Source organism: Psittacula echo, assembly GCF_963264785.1.
Source record: "Psittacula echo genome assembly, chromosome: 1".
Taxonomy (NCBI): Eukaryota; Metazoa; Chordata; class Aves; order Psittaciformes; family Psittacidae; genus Psittacula; species Psittacula echo.
This window is the reverse complement of record NC_137735.1, coordinates 95,126,984-95,145,402: the sequence shown is the minus strand read 5'-3', so window position 1 is coordinate 95,145,402 and position 18,419 is coordinate 95,126,984. Positions and strand designations below refer to the sequence as shown.

At 39.0% G+C, this 18,419-nt stretch overlaps 1 protein-coding gene across 2 annotated transcripts in view; it reads right to left on the bottom strand.

Moving 5' to 3' along the window:
- DGKI (diacylglycerol kinase iota) overlaps positions 1-18,419 on the bottom strand; it is a gene marked incomplete at its 5' end in the record, with an annotated part of 208,126 nt that overhangs the window by 42,037 nt on the left and 147,670 nt on the right. For both annotated transcript variants that reach the window (XM_080614280.1, XM_080614281.1), the window contains 5 exons: positions 8,196-8,321; positions 8,910-9,037; positions 10,617-10,657; positions 12,161-12,230; positions 17,334-17,378. In XM_080614280.1, coding sequence (XP_080470406.1) covers positions 8,196-8,321; positions 8,910-9,037; positions 10,617-10,657; positions 12,161-12,230; positions 17,334-17,378 — 410 coding nt within the window. The remainder of the gene's footprint in view (positions 1-8,195; positions 8,322-8,909; positions 9,038-10,616; positions 10,658-12,160; positions 12,231-17,333; positions 17,379-18,419) is intronic.

The following is an 18,419-nucleotide window of genomic DNA, read 5'->3' as shown; positions in this document are numbered from 1 at the left end:
CCTTTACATTCCACACATAAAACTCTTTCCTCCTCTTATCAACTGGAACTATTCAGAAAGCATTGTCAAGGTAGCCTGGTAGTTGACTTTTTCAGCATCCAGGTAGGAAGGTCCCTTTGTCAAGCACATGCACATTCTGTTGCTTGAAATCACCCAAGTTGAAGAGGAGAGTTGGACTGCTTGCATTTCCCTTTTGGAAAGCAGGATGCCAGTCAAAAAGCAAGATCTCTCTAAAGAAGCCAATTTGTAGTCTTATGGTGCGTGGGAGTGTTTTGCATGTCAGTAGCTGCCAAAATAATTTGTCAGCAGGGTGAATTTCTTCAGCTGTGCATCAGGTGTTGAGATGCTACAAAAGTCATCAAGAGCCCTCATTCTGAGGGCTCAGGGGCAGGTGGGTGGGAAAGAAGGAAACTAAAATTCCACCCAATCCGCTCTGGGGAGCTACATTCTGAATAATAAAATTATTTGGTAATAAGTACTAATGGGGAAAAAAAAACATCCTACAGGATGCAGGATGGGATGTACTCTATTTCCGCCACATATTGAAGGGGAAGAAACACAAACCCACCTCATCAGATGTGCCTACTGTTGCTAAAACCCCTTAGCAATTCAGCACCTCAACAGCAAAGGCTGGAGAATTAATTCTGGAAGAAAACAAACACTATTTGCATTGCACATTACACAAATAAGGCCATACACATGAAAAACTAAACCAAATTCTGATTTCTTCCTTTTCCAATTACAGTTAACAAGAGCAGAAGCAAAAGACGATGTGTTAAATCTCAGTATTTTTGTGAGATGGGTTACGAGGATAATCTTTAAGTACCAATTATTAATGACTTGCAGAAATTTCAAGGAGCAAAAAACATTATTTTTCTACACCCCAGTTTTCTGTAGATAAGGCCAGATTTTGGCAGTAGTGACATAAAAATTCTGCTAATTAACAGGGGCAGAGGTGATTATATAAGGTTTTCCATGTATTCAGTCACTTAAAAGTGACACCAGAGGATTGCTGAAAGTTCATGTTAAACGGTTTCCAGAACCATCTGATTCTCACTGTCTGCAAAGGTCCCTTAGGACTGGTGAGTGCAATCACCATAGAGCCACTGCTTATCCCCTGACATAGCAGGGACCATACGTGGTAACACTTTCTCTAGTTCTGCTTCCATATCTTCAGATATCAGAGCAAAATGACAGGATCTTCCCATACTCAGAATCATCCCCAAGATGGTACCAACATGGCTGAAGTAACGCAAATCCTCTTGAATCCTGAGTTGAAAACATCTGTTCTTGTGTTTACCTCACATACACAGTCTGTACATGATACACTTAAGATATACCAAAGACATATCTCATGAAGGCTAGTCTTTGAACAGATATTTTGGTGCCAAACTCCTCTCCATCCCCTGTGATTTTAGCATTATTTTCCTCTCTAAACTGTGTTTCTTTTCTTCTGCAACAGAGTCAAGGTGTGTCTATTAATTCAGGAGTCTCTTCTGGCTATGACAGGGATGAACATCACTAGAACTAGAGACATTGCTTGGGGAAAGTGGACATGGATTAAATGACAATGTGGGAGAAGCTCAAATTTAACTTGTGAATTAATATTTATCCAGGTAAAAGTCTTACTTCCAGGTTCATGACAAGTCATTTGGCAGGTTCATGTGTGTTCTGTATCTAGAGATGCACTTGAGCTTGCTGCACAAGCAGCTTCAGAAGGAAAAAGAAAGCTTCTAGAAAAATTGTAAAAGCTGGATACTCAAATTAGCTTCCAAATAGTAACAGATACCAGCAGCAGTAGCTGTCCTTCAAGAAACTTTTGAAATCCCACAGGTTGCAAAGCAGCACAGAACAGTAAGCAAGATTTTTCTTTGCTGCCAATATGGAAAAAGTATGAATTTCACTGGGAAATACTGCTGTCTGCAGTGCTACAGTCTCCAGCTTGTTTTCATATTCAATGATTGCACCACAAAATAAAAATAAGTATCCTGGTTTTGAGTAGCTTTGTACTGAACTGACTATACAGACAAAATAAGGGTTTTAAACTATTTCTGGAAGAGCTTGATTTTAAAAACATATAGAGCTTACAAAGAAAATACACTCTTTTTTGTCAGCCAAATTCCACCATTTTTAAAAGCCTTTCTATGGTTTGTCAGGCTGAAATTGTTTTCTTGATGGCAAGAAATGAAGCTTCAAGACAACTTATTCAAGCAATACCAAAATTCTGCTAATTTTTCATTGTTACATTTTAAGTTTTTAAGGGAATGAGAAGGGCATAATTGTATCTTTAGATCCACAGGCACATGTCCTCAAGGTAGATTTCCAAAGGAAACCAATAATTATTTCTTTATTCCTCACTGAAAATCTCTAAAAACTAAAATAAAGGCAGCTAAAATCTTGAAGTATCTGGAAAGAATTAATATCCACAACAGGAGCATAAAGTATATGAAACACATTCTTTCATCACACCTGGGAACTAGAGCTCTCTTTGTCAAGAAAGTCTCTAGAAATAAAGGTAGGAGAAGATTTAAGCAGCAACAGAAGAAAAGATTTCCTAATGGAAGACAAATTGTAGTCTCTGTCTGGAATGTGCATAAGATTTTACATATTGTGACTGCATCACGCTGACAAGAGGGAGAGCTTTCAAAACACAGGACCAGACCCCACACTGAGATGCATCACTTTTGCCCACTCAGTCTCACTCAGGTAATTTATTTTCCCTTAAAACAATTTCTTACCTATTTGTTAGATTCTTACTTGTTTTTTCTTTCTTTCTTTCTTCAAAGTACTTTCCCTCTTTAAGCCATGTTTACCTTTCCCTGAATCATTCTGTTCTCTTTACATCACTTTTACTTCTCTTTGAGTTCACATCTTTCCTTTATACTAACACACTCTTCTTTTTAATATCACTTTCCTAGCGAGAGGTGGAGAGCTGCTTTAGGAAAATTTTCTTATGCTCCACTTCGAGGTAGTGAGAATGGTGCCTTGCAAGCTATTTGTGAAGGTATCTAAGACAACAGAAGAGAAAGAAGAGTTGAGCATAAGCAGACACTGAATTTTGTTATGCTCTAATTTTCTTATAAGGACTACACAGGAGCAAACAGTGAAGGTGAGATGGTGATTTATGCTTTCACTCAAATGAGAATTGTTTGAAAGCAATCAGTACTCATGGAGCCTCATCTGGGATTTTGAACAATGGAAAGTAATTTGTACAGCTGTACAAATAGCTGGTTAAAACATGCAGGCTTCACTCTTGTGGCTTAATCTTAAAAAGGCAGCTTGAACTAAATTTAAACCAGAAAACTAATTCAGATTTTGCCATCAAACATACAAGGGCAGATTACTCTGCCTATCTAAGAGCTGATACTGTGTTTCCCAATGCAAGTGTTTTGGGGGAACATTTTGATTTTTCAAGTTTCCACCAAGCTGTGAAATTTTAAAGGTTCACTATCAATAGGCAGCAGCTCTTCTTTCCCATGTCCAAATTCTCTTTATTTTCTTGACTTTCACTAGATGAGCATTCCTTCTCCTTTCTGCATGCAAATTTCCAACCCTGATGCACTTCTCACCTTGTACTACACTAATATTTCTCTTGGGAAAATGAAATAAATAAATAAATAAATAACATAAAACCAAACCCTAAACCACCCTGTAACATCTGCACTGATTTCCTGGGCAATGATCTGATTCTTATAGCTGAGTTAAAACATTTGGCATTTAGCTGTTTTCTTCTTTCCTCTCAGTAACTATGCTATTATTGCCTCATAAAGCAGTGCCTGGGTGGTATTATTAGGTAATTAATGTCTATTTAGTGCAAAAGGCTGCAGCCACCTTCCAGCCTCTACAGGCATTTTTTCTTCGTCTTCCTGACAGGACCAGATGGCATTTGGGCCAACCTTCACCCACCCTTCACAAGCCATGCATTCAATTCAGACAATGCTGCTAGCAGTTGGACAGATGCTAAAAAAGTGGTTCTTACAGCCTCAAACAATGCGAAAATTAATGACTTCAATTAAAAGATGTAGGTTAAACTTTTACCAACATATAGCCATCTTTTCAATTTTGTATGCCCTTGTGGTTTTTATTTTATTTAATTTCTCAGCTTTCATTACATAACAGGGTGACAAAAATGTAACTAGGAAGAGAAATACATGGCCAGCAATGAATGCTTACAGCAGGCAATGAGGGAATGTTCATCCCCGTCTCACTGCATCATTTAATTGTAGGATAAATCAGGATGATGATCCAATTCATGTTCAAAGGAAGAATCCAAAACATTTTCAGTGGAATCAAACCAGAATACTTCGCTCACGATCAAGCACCAATTGTCCAAGTAATTGTCTTCCCATTGTTTTTCTTTTGTATGTATTGCTCACACTAATTTGATGTCCCGATTAAGCTACCTGCCCCAGCTCCTGGTTGCTGCAACAAGACACTGTTTCATATCCTGCCCACTCCATAAATCATTCACACATTAAAAAGCCATCAGAAATGGAGTAAAACATAAAATATCATTAATCAAAAGCCACCTGAAAATTAACTAACATGAAGCTTTCTTAATTAAAAACAAAAACTTAATTTTCTCTGAGAAAGACTCCTGATTCAAAACCATTACATACAAATTAATATTTACTCCAACAGCTTGTGATCAAAACCAACACCAAATATCATAATTATTTTTAGATCACATATTTCTTCTCTTTTTTCATTGATTGAAATAATTTAACATATCTATTTGCATACTTTGTCTTTTTAGCTACACTCCTCCATTATCAGCAATACTTAAAAGGTGTTATTTATATATGTACACACACACATATATATACATAGTGATTCCAGAGACACTAAGGAGACTACAGCTCTACTATGACCAGCATGGTCTAATTTGCTACTAACATCTGAGGAGGGTCATTTCCAACCTCTGTTTGGAGAAAAATGACCACTGAGAAAACAGCCCCAGTGGGTCAAATGATGACACTTTCTTTCACAGCAAGTCCCCTGTCACTAGTCTCTGGTGACAGGCTGTAGGATATTGCACTTTGAGATGGAAGTGCTGTACTATATTTCAGGCTAAACGTAAAACACTGGACACTGATGACGCTTAAAAGTTCCTTGAGAATTCCATGTACAGGAGGAATTGTCCCCTCTGTGCTCTGCCATATTCTTTTTCTTTTTCTTTTTTTTTAATTTTGCTAAAATCCTTTCTGCAAGTTTATTTGAAAAATACTGTCTCAAGGGACAAACCTCGGTAAAGAACCTGTGAGCTACTCCAGCTGCCAAAATACAGCAGTACTTTCTAAGTTTTTCTTTAAAGTGACGGGTTAGAAAGATTTTTTAGACTTCAAAGCCAAGCATGCAGAAGCTTCGAAATGCCAAAGCTTTTGTCACCTGAGCATCATACTCCAGCCCTATTGCACTCAAACATTTTGACCTTTAATCACATTGCCGCCTGCTACTTTCTTTTACAGGACTCTTGCTTCAGTTAGAGACCTACTTGATATCATTTTGTATGTGCAATGCACAGCCTCAAGATTTATTTATTCTACATGACCAAAACTGTGCAGAGACTGTAACATGATTAATTTTCTCCTAAGCATCTCTGACAGAGTCTCCCACAGTATCCAAGTTTCTTGTGACCATGAAATTTACCTTCACTCTAAGGTGAGGATGCAATGTTACCTGGATTCTGCAGCTGGGCAAAAGAGTGTCAGAAGCAAGGAAGGCACAAACTCTTCACTAATTCTAGTAAAACAACCTCAGGCACACAGAATGCCCGTTTCTTGGTTTCCAGCCCTACACTCTCTTTCAAAGTCTTCTTGCAAGGGCCTCCCAGGAACCCATTCTACTTCACAGTGGCCATACACAGAATAAGGAGCCCATTGTTACTGGCCATTTGTGGAAAGTTTGTTGTAAATCTGCATCATTCAGAACTTTTGTTGGAGAAATTGAGGGGAGAAGCCATTCCTCCAGAGCAGCATTCAACTGCCTTAACTGTAATAATACCTCGCTTTTTCTACTGCAATCTCCTGCCTCATTTACTATACACTTTCCAGCCTGGCAGTAAGAGAGGCAGTGTCTAAACTTCAGAGCTTGTCTCCAGACTCAGGACAGAAGCAGCCACAGGCTCTTTCCCCCATGTCCCTTACCATCTCACTCACCTCTTATCTATCTGCAATCCATGTCCTCCTGTATTAGATGAGTATCAGATGAGAATCTGATTTCCCAGACATCTGTATGTACCCAGTGCTCCTAATTGTCAATCCCCATCCCCTAACTCTGCTCCCCAAGTTCCGGCACACACTCTTCTTCTACTCCTTTCACTTTTTCAAATCACTTCTCCCACTACAGAGGGGCATAACACCTCCATGAGCATGTGCAGTCAGAAACTTCTGAAAGCAAAGCTTTGAACCTGAGGTGTCTCCAAAGTGCATGAACAACCTCATGAGCAGGGCAGACTCAGGGGTACTTTTCTCAAGACAGCAAAAGGCATCTCCCTGGTACTATGGTGACACTTTATTAAATGTCAAGCCTCCAAAACTTCATTCTGATGAAGTTCATTCCACTACCAGCACTAAAATGCCTCAGGATACAACTGCTGGATTTTTATTTTTAGTTTTTTAAATTTAAAGCAGCACATTTCCCACAGATCTTGTCTTCAGAAACAATGAGCTTTTATCTAAGTTCTAACTAAGAGAAAGAGAGAAAGAAACAGTCAAAGACTGACTCTTACTATGAAAAATTTCAGGCAAAACAATTAAAGCTTAGAGAAGCTATAAAGAAAACAATTTGTTACAGCAGGCAGTGACAGGTATATTTACTCTGAGCAGTGCTACTGACTTTGCTTGCAATTAATAAATCTACTAAAAATAATTGTCCCAGCTAAACAAACATTTTCAGTTGCAATGATGTAAACAAAAACATTCCTCTTATCAATTAGAAGTTAGTCCACATGTTGTCACCATCTCTGCACACTGCCTTAAAGTGTCTAAGCATCATTTTTCTCCCAGCTTTGCCAGCTACAAGTTGCAGGCCCTGCCATTCAGTCTGTGCAAAACTGAACCGGAAGTCACCATCCTTCACATTACAGAGCGTAAGATCAAGAACTGATCCAGAATCGCTGAGGCTAGGTGAGTGTCTCTTGGCAGTACTATGAGGATCACCCTTTCTTGCCATAACATCTCCTCCTCCTGCCAGCAGTTTCCAGTTTGCTGGGAAGTTCTAGGCTGCAGCCAAACAGCTAAGCAGTCTCCCATCCACACTGCATCCGCAGTGGAGCTGTACTCAGCAAGCACTTTGCAGCCCCCTTCCACACAAACCCAAGACAGAAAGACAAACTGAAACAAGGACCACATGATCACTATTTCTAATTTTTTTATAGTAAATTTTAAAACCCATCCATAGAGATTCAGATGCAGTAGAACTAGAAGCATAAAGCAGAAGTGATATAGAATTATAGATTATGTACCTGGGGGGAAAAACAACCCCAAAACACTAGAAATTTTCAAATCCAACAATAGAGCTCAGACAAGTGCCTCTCATCTAAACTTTGATAGAGATTTTATGGATCAACTGCTGGTTTAGAAAACCTAAAGCAAAAGGACCAAAAAACAGAACAACTTCTGAAAGAGGCAAGAAGAATGAGAGATACCCTTACACAAATCTGAACGTGGCAAACATGATTGTGGTGGTAGAAATCTCTTACAGGTAGGAAATATCAGCAACAAAACCACTGTTTAGACATGCTACACCAGCAATGGTATTTCTGATTCAAGATTATATAAAAACTATTGCCTACATATCTGAAAGTAAGGAGCAATTGTAGAGGCTTCTGCTTTGTCACTTTGCATCAGGGCTACGTTAAGGATGAGTGCTTTGGTCTTTCTCATAGCCATTTGCTATGAAGGTTCCTTTAGCTGGAACTTCAGCATCCAAAATAACATATTTACTTTTGGAAACTTGGATCTAGGTTTATTAAGAGTGCAGGGTGCCACAGGGAAAAATAAAACAAAAGCGAGAACATATAATAATGGAGAAATATAAAGAAACAGAAGGGAAGAGCAAAAGAGAAGCAGCAAAAGGACTTCCATAATTTCAGCATATTCACGCAATCCATTAAGCTTAAAGCAGCCATTAGAAGTTGTCTGTGGTAATGGTGACAGTGCATCATTAGGAAGAGAAATGCAGAGGGCTCTTACTGCAGCATATGTGTCTGGTTGGCGTCCTTTTGTTTGTCAGGTACCTCGTAGTGTGGGGAAATCTTGCCAAGGCCACTGTCGCTCAGCATCCTCTTTCGGACCGCAGGGTTCCACCGATCTGATATTCTAGGGAAGCAAGAAGGAAGGGAGACATTTACACCTCAGAAATTACCCTGTGTGCTCCACTTTGAAGCTGGTTTATGCTTACTGGCTCCCAGCACTTTTCAGCCCATAGCTAGCTAAAAGAGCACAATTCACTGTGAGTACAAGACTTACTAAAGACAAATAGGACCGTTTCTTGTCTGCCCAGATGATGAGAAGAAACAGAGACACTTTTACTATCATGCTTAGGTAGAAAGGGCTTCAGGGCTTTATACAGTGGTATCAGAACCCTGACCATGCAGAGAAGGGGTTTGTAACTCAGTGAATACAGATTTATGGTGGAGCACAGTCAGGGAGTGCGAGGAGATGAAAAGGTGCCTAAGTGCGTTAGTCCTGCTGTGTGCTCCAGGATGCCTAATGAAATAGATGCTATTCCACTCTCCTTCTGTCATTACCATGGCTGGATCTGATCCTGCCAGCTCTCCACCTAAGATCTGCCCTCACACATCTCCCAATCCTTCAGAAAAGGGGACTAGAAAAGACATGTCCAACTCTAATATACCTGTGGAAAGCTAGATCCCATGTGGAAATCTAGATCCCAGCACCACTCACCCAGAGGCCTGCTCCACTACCAGATCAGGCATTCCTGGTGGTGTCCCCACCTGCTGTGACATTACCATCTCTGGGTCCAGAATAAAAATCTCGTCCTGCGAAATTTCCGTCACAAAGTGCAAATGTTCCTGTTGGAGTGGTAGAAGGAACAAGTAATGAGCCTGCATCATCCCTGGTCTCTCAGAGCACCCAGCTGGCTATAGGCAAGTTGGGTGCACATTAGGATCTCTGAAAAGCATTCATGGGACTCTGTGTATTTATGTAAGTGCACACACATGCACTCACACTAAAACCAATGCCACCAAAGTCACCAATAAATACTCCAGCAATTTCAGGCCAAACAAGATTCCCAGCCAGCAAACTTCACACTCAACAACAACACTAAAAAGGCTGCTACTCCGTGGCTATATGTCTTTCAGCTGGAAACTGGAAGCCTACCTGTAAAGCCAAAGTTTGCATTTCAAAATGAGGATGAACACCTAATGTGTGTTCTCCAATGATGGCTGACACAAATTTTCATTGTCTAGGGGTGTTCTCGCAGACTTACAGTGCTTTTATGACTTCCACTGCTTTTATATTCTGGTTTCACTTCTCCATTACCAAAGCTTTCTTTCCCAATTCCTCTTTTTTTTTTGGTATTGACACTGAAAGCTCATTGTCCTTCAAAAAACACCAAGTGTGAGTAGGCTTGTATGTAGGTAAAACTTCCCATCATTTGTGCACTGGGACTATCACACAGTATTGATCTTTTCCATCACAGAAACACAGGGAAATGAGTAGGAGGGAAAGATGACTATTTGTACAAAGCCGGGTATTGAAGAAATACAGAATAAGCCAGAGTAACATCCTCCAGTTTAACATGTAGCAGCACCTTCTTCATCCTTGTTTTCCAAATGTTAAAGTACAACTTTATCAAAGCATTTATATTACTGTGCAAACAAGTCCCATGGTGGCTACATGCAGACATTGAACCTGGGACTTCTGAACTAAAACCACAGCTCTTTCTGCTTGAACTAAAACACCAGCTGCTTTTGCTAGGAAACAGTCATATGTTCATGTGATTCAGAAACAGCTTACACAGTTCTCAAGGGAACCAGATACAAATGACCACTGTGCTAAATCAACAGTTTGCTCTTAATGCTAAGCCACTAATTGGCCTGTTCTGGCTACAACTCAGAAACACCAAAAACTCTGCAAAGTTTTCAAAGTGTCTTTTAGAAAATATATTCAGACTGTCAAATCTATACCACAGGTTTCAATCCAACAGAGCTACGCTCTGTTTTGGGGTTCCTTGGGAATATTTGATACAGCTGTGTTTGTAATTCTCAGCTTGTAACATCACCTTAATTTTCACATTACACATACAGGATCAAGACATCTGGTGACTAAAAGCGTCATTGAAAAGATACCCTGGTGCCACATAGATGCCCCTGGTGAGATTTGATAAGGATGACAAATGTAGAATATTCTGATCTGTACATCGGATTGGTAGTAGTAGAAGGGCAGATTGTCAGCAGATATAAAACTTCAATGAAATAATGTGAATTACTTCAACTGCAAAATGGCCCAGAATTTTTTCTCTACTTTTCTTCAGACATCGGTAGCGTTTTACAATGCACAAAAGGAATAGCAGATAATTCATTTTAAGCTGCATTTGACATAGCTTTAAAAAACCCCTATAGAAACGGTAACTGAATAAAGATTTACCTGAGATCTGTCAATGCGGTAAAAACGATCAGCAGAAGTTGCTGCAAGACAGAGAAACAACAAAACTGCAGTGAAAAAAATGGCCTGAGTGGAACTCCATGGACAAGATGGGCTGAACTAATATCACTACCACTAAAACAATCTCTGTGTTAGTGAAGTCACAGTGGTTTCACAAGAACATAATCTGATTCATTCATTAAGTCCATATTCTTATCTCTTTAAATGGCGAATTTAAAGGTTAGGCTTAACAAAACATTCTTCAGTGAAATTATTAACTTGAAATTGATATTTTAAAAATACATAAAATGGATTTCAGGTTTATAAGAAGAACTGATTACATTGAAATATGTAACAGAAAATGTTGCATTGTTTTGATGAGAATGTAGCAAGCATACAATGAAATTGATGGGTCTAATAGGATTAATTCAATTTTTTGCATCTAAAGAACAATAATGTGCTTGAAAGCTCTTTGTATATCAAATGCATGGCCACAGATATTCATCCTGAATTACCAATGCACTCAAGGAAAATGTGTACTACTCACAAAAACTCACATGAAAATAGGGGAGATTCGCTAAATAATAACATAATATGAATCTTATCACTGCCACATAATTTATATTACTAAACCAACTGCATTTTTTCACCTACAATGTTCTTCATCAGATGTGATCTTTTTGTTTGTTTGTTTTTTTCTGCTTTGCATTTAGTTTGGCCAGTAAAATCAGATTCATTCACTCTGGAGTTTTGACACAAGAGCACAGTGATGTAGCATTGTAGGTTTTGACACTGCAAGGGAATATCAAATCCCTAAAGACAAAATCTGAATGTATCTATCCACCCAGATTTCTCTAAATCCCAAACAGATTCTCAGTATGTTTTTTTATCAATTTCCCTCATGAAACACAAACAAGAGTGATTAGAAATTGCCAAGGAGAAATTGTTTTTGTTTAAAACAATAATAAGTTCAGTTTCCCCACTTTGAAGCTTTTGCAAAAGCAGATGCTTTTAGCTGCTAATTTCAGTGCTCTGGAGCCTGATGTAAAGCCCAGATAAGCTGTCTGCTTTGTCAAAGTCCGGGTGAAATACAACTGTGGCTCTCCAGGGAGTTACATCAAGTGCAGCCTTACAGGAAAAGGGAGGTACATTTCTATCACCCAAACACTATAGTACTTTAAAGAGAAATAAGAGCACAGCCTTACCAGCAGCAGCACGTTGCCACAAACAGCTGCACTCTGACTCCAGGCAATGCCATGCAGTAAGTGCTGCTCATCACAGCAGAGATGCTAAACCCTAAACCTCTAATCAGCCTTAGCAGAACATGTCTCCTTGGGGTGATAAAGCTACAGCAGACATTTTGTTTGTTAGATGAAGGGCCTGTTTTGTTTTTCAGGGGGGAAAAAGAGGTTCTTAACTCCTTTTTCACCTACTCAGTGTAACAAGCAGAAACAGTTACTTTGCCATAGTAATACTCTTAGATGCACTTCATGTGAACACCAGAAGCAAGCAGTATGCTAGGCACAAGATATGGGAGATGTACTTACCATCTAGAAAGCACCATCTAGGAGAGAGCCTCTGAACAGAAAGTACTCTGGGGAAAGAGCTTTCCTGGTCCTGAATAGTGCAGAGAAATTACATAAAAAAAATAATAAACTTTTTTCCTCTAAAAAGGACTATTTTCCAGTGTCTGCTTTTCTTTTCATTTTCCTCTACTGATATTGGACAAGGTGCAAAACCTAGACAATCCAAACCAACTCGATTTGCTTCTCATTGACATCAGGGTTTGGCTGTAATATAGAAAGGAGTAAACTGATACGGTTAGTGTCAGCCACATCCTCAGCTATCCTCTTCCCTTCAGCTCAAGATACCAAAAAGCTTTGTATCAAAACCAGCTTTCTCAGCTGACTATAGCCCCACTTATTTGTGGGGACACAGGAACAGAGAGAGGTGAAAGAAATCAATGACACACATCACTATTACACAGCCATGAACTTCAATTATATTTGCTTCTTGTGTGTCTGTCACCTTCCTTTATTCTAGCTCCATTTTTTTTACACTCTTTCCCTCCTCTACTGATCTGCCACTTAAAGCAGTTATCCACTTTGCCTGCCTCTGGTGTGTTCCAAATTCACGTAAAAGTAAAAAAACCACATTATCTTCTACACCCAGAATATAAAGAGTGCAGAGCTGGGGACAAACAGACAGACATCCTGCATCAATGTGTTCCCATTCTGGCTAAGAACACCTGCTCCTTGAGAACCAACAGACATTACTTGAGGAACCAAACCAAAAGAGTGGGGAGGAACAAAAACCTTCTTCCTGACCTGTACTCACCAAGGAATCAAACAGCTGCCTCTTGCTTATTCAGCTCTCACTGAGCTGGAGAGGCAAAAAGGATCTCAGAAAGCAGAGGGTGGTCATGGCTCTGCTCCATGCTTCCAGCGAATGGTCAGCCAACTTCCGAAAGCCACTGGGACATTACTTTGAAGCACAAATAGATTTGCACAGGGCTAAGCACAACGACATGGATCTCAGGCACACATCCAAAATTTGCATAGAGTCAGATTCTATCCTTATTTACATCTTAGGCAGTAAAATCAGCACATCTGCTAATGATGTAAATTCAGGCACAAACTGGCTCAAGATTAAACTTTACTCCTCCTTCAGACAAGCACAAGGCAATAAATGAAAAAGAAGCAATGGGGAGGAAAGGTACCTTTGAAAAAAGTATTGCTGAGTACAGAAACACATGGGCATAGGTTGGTGAAAACAGACCAGAATACAATGATATCTCACTGGGTCTTCTCAGAATATCACACAGGATCCCAGCACCTTTCCTGACAGCACTATGCAGGACAAACAACTGTTGTATTGGGAATGGCACAGATATATCAGGTCAGTAGTTGTTTGAAGGTCCAGCACCAGAAATTAAAGCTGGCTGAAAGAGTGAGTTCTAAGAAAAGATTTCAAGCAATAATGGGGTTTCAGACAGAAGGGACAACGGGGCTGCGAATGCTTAACTCCCTGGCATAACACAGAAATCCACCACTCCAGCCTGAGTTACAGCAGACCTTTAGAAAGGCACCCTTTACAGGCCTAAGTGAGATACTCCAAGTAACAAATCCTAACATTCCCTCAGGCAGCTGGCACCATGTATGTGGTTTCGAGGAGAAAGCAGGCTTCTTTGTATACAAGAGAAACAACACCACAAAATTAAAGTTTACAGTGCATCAAACCAACACATCTGGAACATTCATATAGATTCTCAAAGGTTCAGTTTCCTATATATTTTCCTCTGTTTACACTGCCTTGTGTTTATATCATTAAGAAAATCTAGAAGTAATAGATATTTCCCAGAAATTCATCTTACTTTTTTGCAGAACTGACTAATTTCTAAAATACTTCTTATCTGAGTAGCCATGTGTGAGAAAAAGTTATGAAAGAAATAAAGAATGTGTCAACACAGAAATGGGAGTTTCACTAGTTCAATTCCCCAGGCTGCTGGTAAAACTATGGGGAAGAAGTAATTTGCTTTCTTAAACTGGAGAAAATCTCAGAGAATGCTGGAGGAAGTTTTCATTTCAGTCAGACTTGATAAAACAATTTCCAAATTGAATATAGAGCAAATAATGCCCTTATATGTTAAGAGGCAGACATTGCTTTTTGATTTACTTGAAAGCATTTGACACTTTTTCAGCTACCTGATTAAAAATGAGCTCATGCTGACATTGTTCACATATGCACCAGTTCTTACCTTCCCCAGTTTCTTGGTCACCAAGGTGCCTGCGTGCACTATGTGCTGTTTTTCAAGCAGCTGTGATAATGATTAGCATTTTGATGGACACTCATTTCTCAGCCAGATGAATGCATATCACTGCCTGGCATGATACTGCTACAAAATGTTATTAATTTCATTAGGTATCATGGCAGCTTTTGCAGGACTCATCTTATTAGCTTCTGCCTTGGACATTAACTGGAACTTTCTTTACTGCCTTTCCTTTCTGGTTATTCAGGACAGAAAAGCAAAGATAGCTCCAGACTACTCGTTTGTTGTTTCCTCAGTGCCCTAGAGTTTGGCTATAGTCTTGGCAACAGATCTTGTTTGAAATGTTGTCACAGAAACCTACAGACTTTGCTCTACTAAAAAAATACATATACATATTTATATTCTGGTGCACGATATCTGTGTCTGTAGCTACCTTGGCAAAAATAAAACGGCCTCATTTTTTTCTCATATTTAGGCTTACGGATTTTACTTGATCCCATAAAACTTGTCCAGGTTTTTGTACAGTTTTTTGCTACAATTTCTTTGCATTACAGAAGAGATGAGGACAATGACAACATAGCAGTCCGTAAAGTGAACAAAATTACATATCTCAGTGGTTTAAGCATCAGAATTAAAATACATCTATGTCTTTCTCTAGTATGGGCTTATGCAGTTGTGGGATAGAGTTATGTGTTTACTTGTATGGCAACTGAGGTGTATGTGGGAGAGTCAAGGGTTTTCTGAAATCCACTAGGTTTGCTAATGTCTATATATCTACATGCACAAAGCTTAATGTATCTTAATATTTATCCCACCATTTGCAGAAAGGTGAGCACAGGGATACAAAAGGCAGAAGGAAGAAAACATTGAAAGACACCAGTGCATACTAAAAGCGTAGATTATACAAAGAGGAGAAATGAGTGAAAATTCATAGACCTAGCAAAGTACATAATGCTAGGAAAATGAAGATAGATATAATGCTAGTAAATGTAAATTCAAGTCACAAATTATATATAGTGATACGTTCCTTCCAAGACTTATTACAATTTAACTGCAGAACTAGCTTGGGAAGTCTCAGGTCCGTGAAAATGATATTTTTTGAGCAGTAAACTCATTAGAGAAACAAAACAGAATGAAAACTAACTCTAGCATAATTTATCTGAGCTTGTTGATGATTCTGCTGACTCCCAGTGTTTTGAGCTGCAAAGGAATCACACAAGAGAACTGCATTTATGAGTCTTAAAAGTACCCGTGACACCTTATTAGTGAGGTGAGAAGACGGTGCCATCAACTCAAATATTCATGCTCTTTTTTTCCTGGTTTTCCCCCGGCTTTCCCCCCTTTTTGCAATATGTAGAGGGGTACCAACAAACATGGAACAATCCTCAAATTAACCTAACAAGATTGTTTTTAGAAATGACCCACTGAGAATACACCAATGTTCGAAGAATCAGGATAAACAAGTACTGAAGAAAAGACACAGAGGATGGTGCATTCAAACAGAAGAATCATCAAAAAATCATAGCATATTAGGGATTTCACACTGATATGCACTAGAGAAGATGCCTAGGCAATTAATTTCTATACTGCTATGACTGCAGAGGTTAGAGCCAAGTATGGGGCTGATTTCTGACATTTTATACTCTCTTTTGGCCCTCTCCATACACACAGATTGAGCTTTTCATTTTACCTCAGGCAGTTTCCTACACACGGAGCAGTCAACAACCGCTTAGGTTAATTTATAATGAGTGGAACAGAGTAATACATGCTGGTTTATTAGCCAATTCACTAGACACTAACACTGCTCTGAAACTCAGTTCCTGGGCAATGATTGATACAAATGTAAAAAATATGAGGTTAAAATTGGGCAGGGAAATGCAGAAACAAACCTTGAGCTGGAATGAGGAAGGCAGCTCCAGGAAAACATGCCAAATTGCATTTTCTCATAGTGTCTTTTCTGCATCCAGCACATTTACAGGCATTTTTGCTAAACTGGAATTGTGTATCACCTAGGTAATCATTAAGCCCCAAGAAATTATCTGCAATTTCATTGCAATAGGTTCCTCTCAGCTGGATGTCTGTATGCTTTCCCAGTGAACTTATTTCTGCTGCTCCCAAACAAGACTTGCATTGTTAAATCTAGGAAATGGCTACTGAGACTGCGCAAACTTGTCTTGTGATCTTAGGTGCCGTGTCAACTGACCATGGGTTGTGTCAAGCCTCAGTGCTAAAATCAGATCAGCTCGGGAGTCAGTAGAGTTAGTCTGAGTTAGTTTACTCCAAATTTTAGCACTGTGCAGTGCAATATTTTACTGAGAGAAATATACATTCCAGAACAATGGTTCCAACTGTAAAGGCAAGTTCTGTATTCCATAAATTGTAGAATAATGTTGTAAAATGTACAAAGAGAGCAATTTTAAAAACTAGCCACCTAAAACTAGAACCTGTTTGTCACACGCAAAAGACGCATTTGTGCTCAGGATGGAGTAAAAAACTACACTGAAGATTATGTTAAACTAAAGTAGATGACCGTGGTGCACACAGTTATTGAGAGGTTAGGCTTGCCAGCACACCTTTTTTCTTTTATTGCTACAGCTACGCAATATACCATGTTATTGTTCAGTTTCTCAGACAGAGAAACTCTTTTGTCATTTGCCTCACAGGACACGTTCTCTCATTCATTTCAGTATGTGAGGCACTGCTATTGCAATACCACTCACATTATCATGCTGTGCTAATTTTAAATATGATTCCATAAGGTTTGCAAGAAAAAGGATTGTCAGAGGAAAATCAGAAGGAAACTCCTCCATTTGAGGGTAATTGGTAATCAGAAATTCATCTAACATACAGGCATCTAACAAAAAAAGGAAACCTGGGTTCAAATAACAAGAGTGCAGTCCACATTGCTAACCCTCTTTTTGTTCTGATACTAAAAGGAAAGTTTATCTTACCTGGTAATGAACTCTCTGTGTAGTAGAAGTTACTGACTGTAGGTCCTAGCAGGAGGATGAAAGACACAGCAATGATGAAAAAGATTAAAACAACAAGAACTGCTTGAAGTTTTATTATCTGAAGTAGTTGGGAAACACAAATAATTTTGTAAGTATTTCTCAAGTTTTAAACATATGAAACAAACACCACTAAATAGTCATGGAAAGCTCACCTAAAGTTTAGATTTGCATGCATTTACTCAAAAAAAATAGGTTTTAAAATATAGAGGTTATGTTAATGGCACTTTACCATATCACAGAGGTATTTATTCCATGGTAATTATCAAAATCTAGAGCACCAGCAACAAAACATGCTAAAATCTATAAATTTCTATTGTAATTTTTTTTTTTTTTTTTCAAATGAGTAATTAATGCACTAAAGAAACCCACTGGCAGTTCCCCCTGTTTTAAGACAACCTCATGTCAGGGAGGTCATATCAGAATGACCCTGATATTTAGCATGGTTCAGGAATCTAACTTATCTTAATAGAGATTTTGACAAACAGTTTTAGCTCATGACAATAGCTTACCAAGAAGCCTGACCTACAGACCATAGCTGCCCAGTGGTATGCAATATGGCAGAGTGCAGAAAACCTTGGCATCTCCATTCCCAGCAAATGGGTCTGAGCCAAATCAAGGACACAAAAAAAATGTAGCACAAACCCTGCAGAAGCTGGAGAAACACAGTTCCTCCACAACCACTATGGGTAATTCAACCAGAACTTCCACCTGTGCTTACTCAAGGGCTGTACTACTTGCCACCTGATACTTGCCCATTAAGTTGACTGAGCTTAGTATGAGATCACATTTGTAACCTGCTGAGAATATCATCACAATTACTTCATTGCAAGTTCCCATCACCGGATAGTTCAAATAGGTATTACCTTACAATACTGTTTTATGACTGATAATAATAGCACAACTCAGGTCTGAATATTCAGAACTGCAATTGATGAAGGAATCCTGGCTGGCATGCCAAAAATCAAAAGCCTGTAGTGAAATACTAAGGCCCATATTCAGGTTGCAAGTACAGAGTTTCAAAACCAC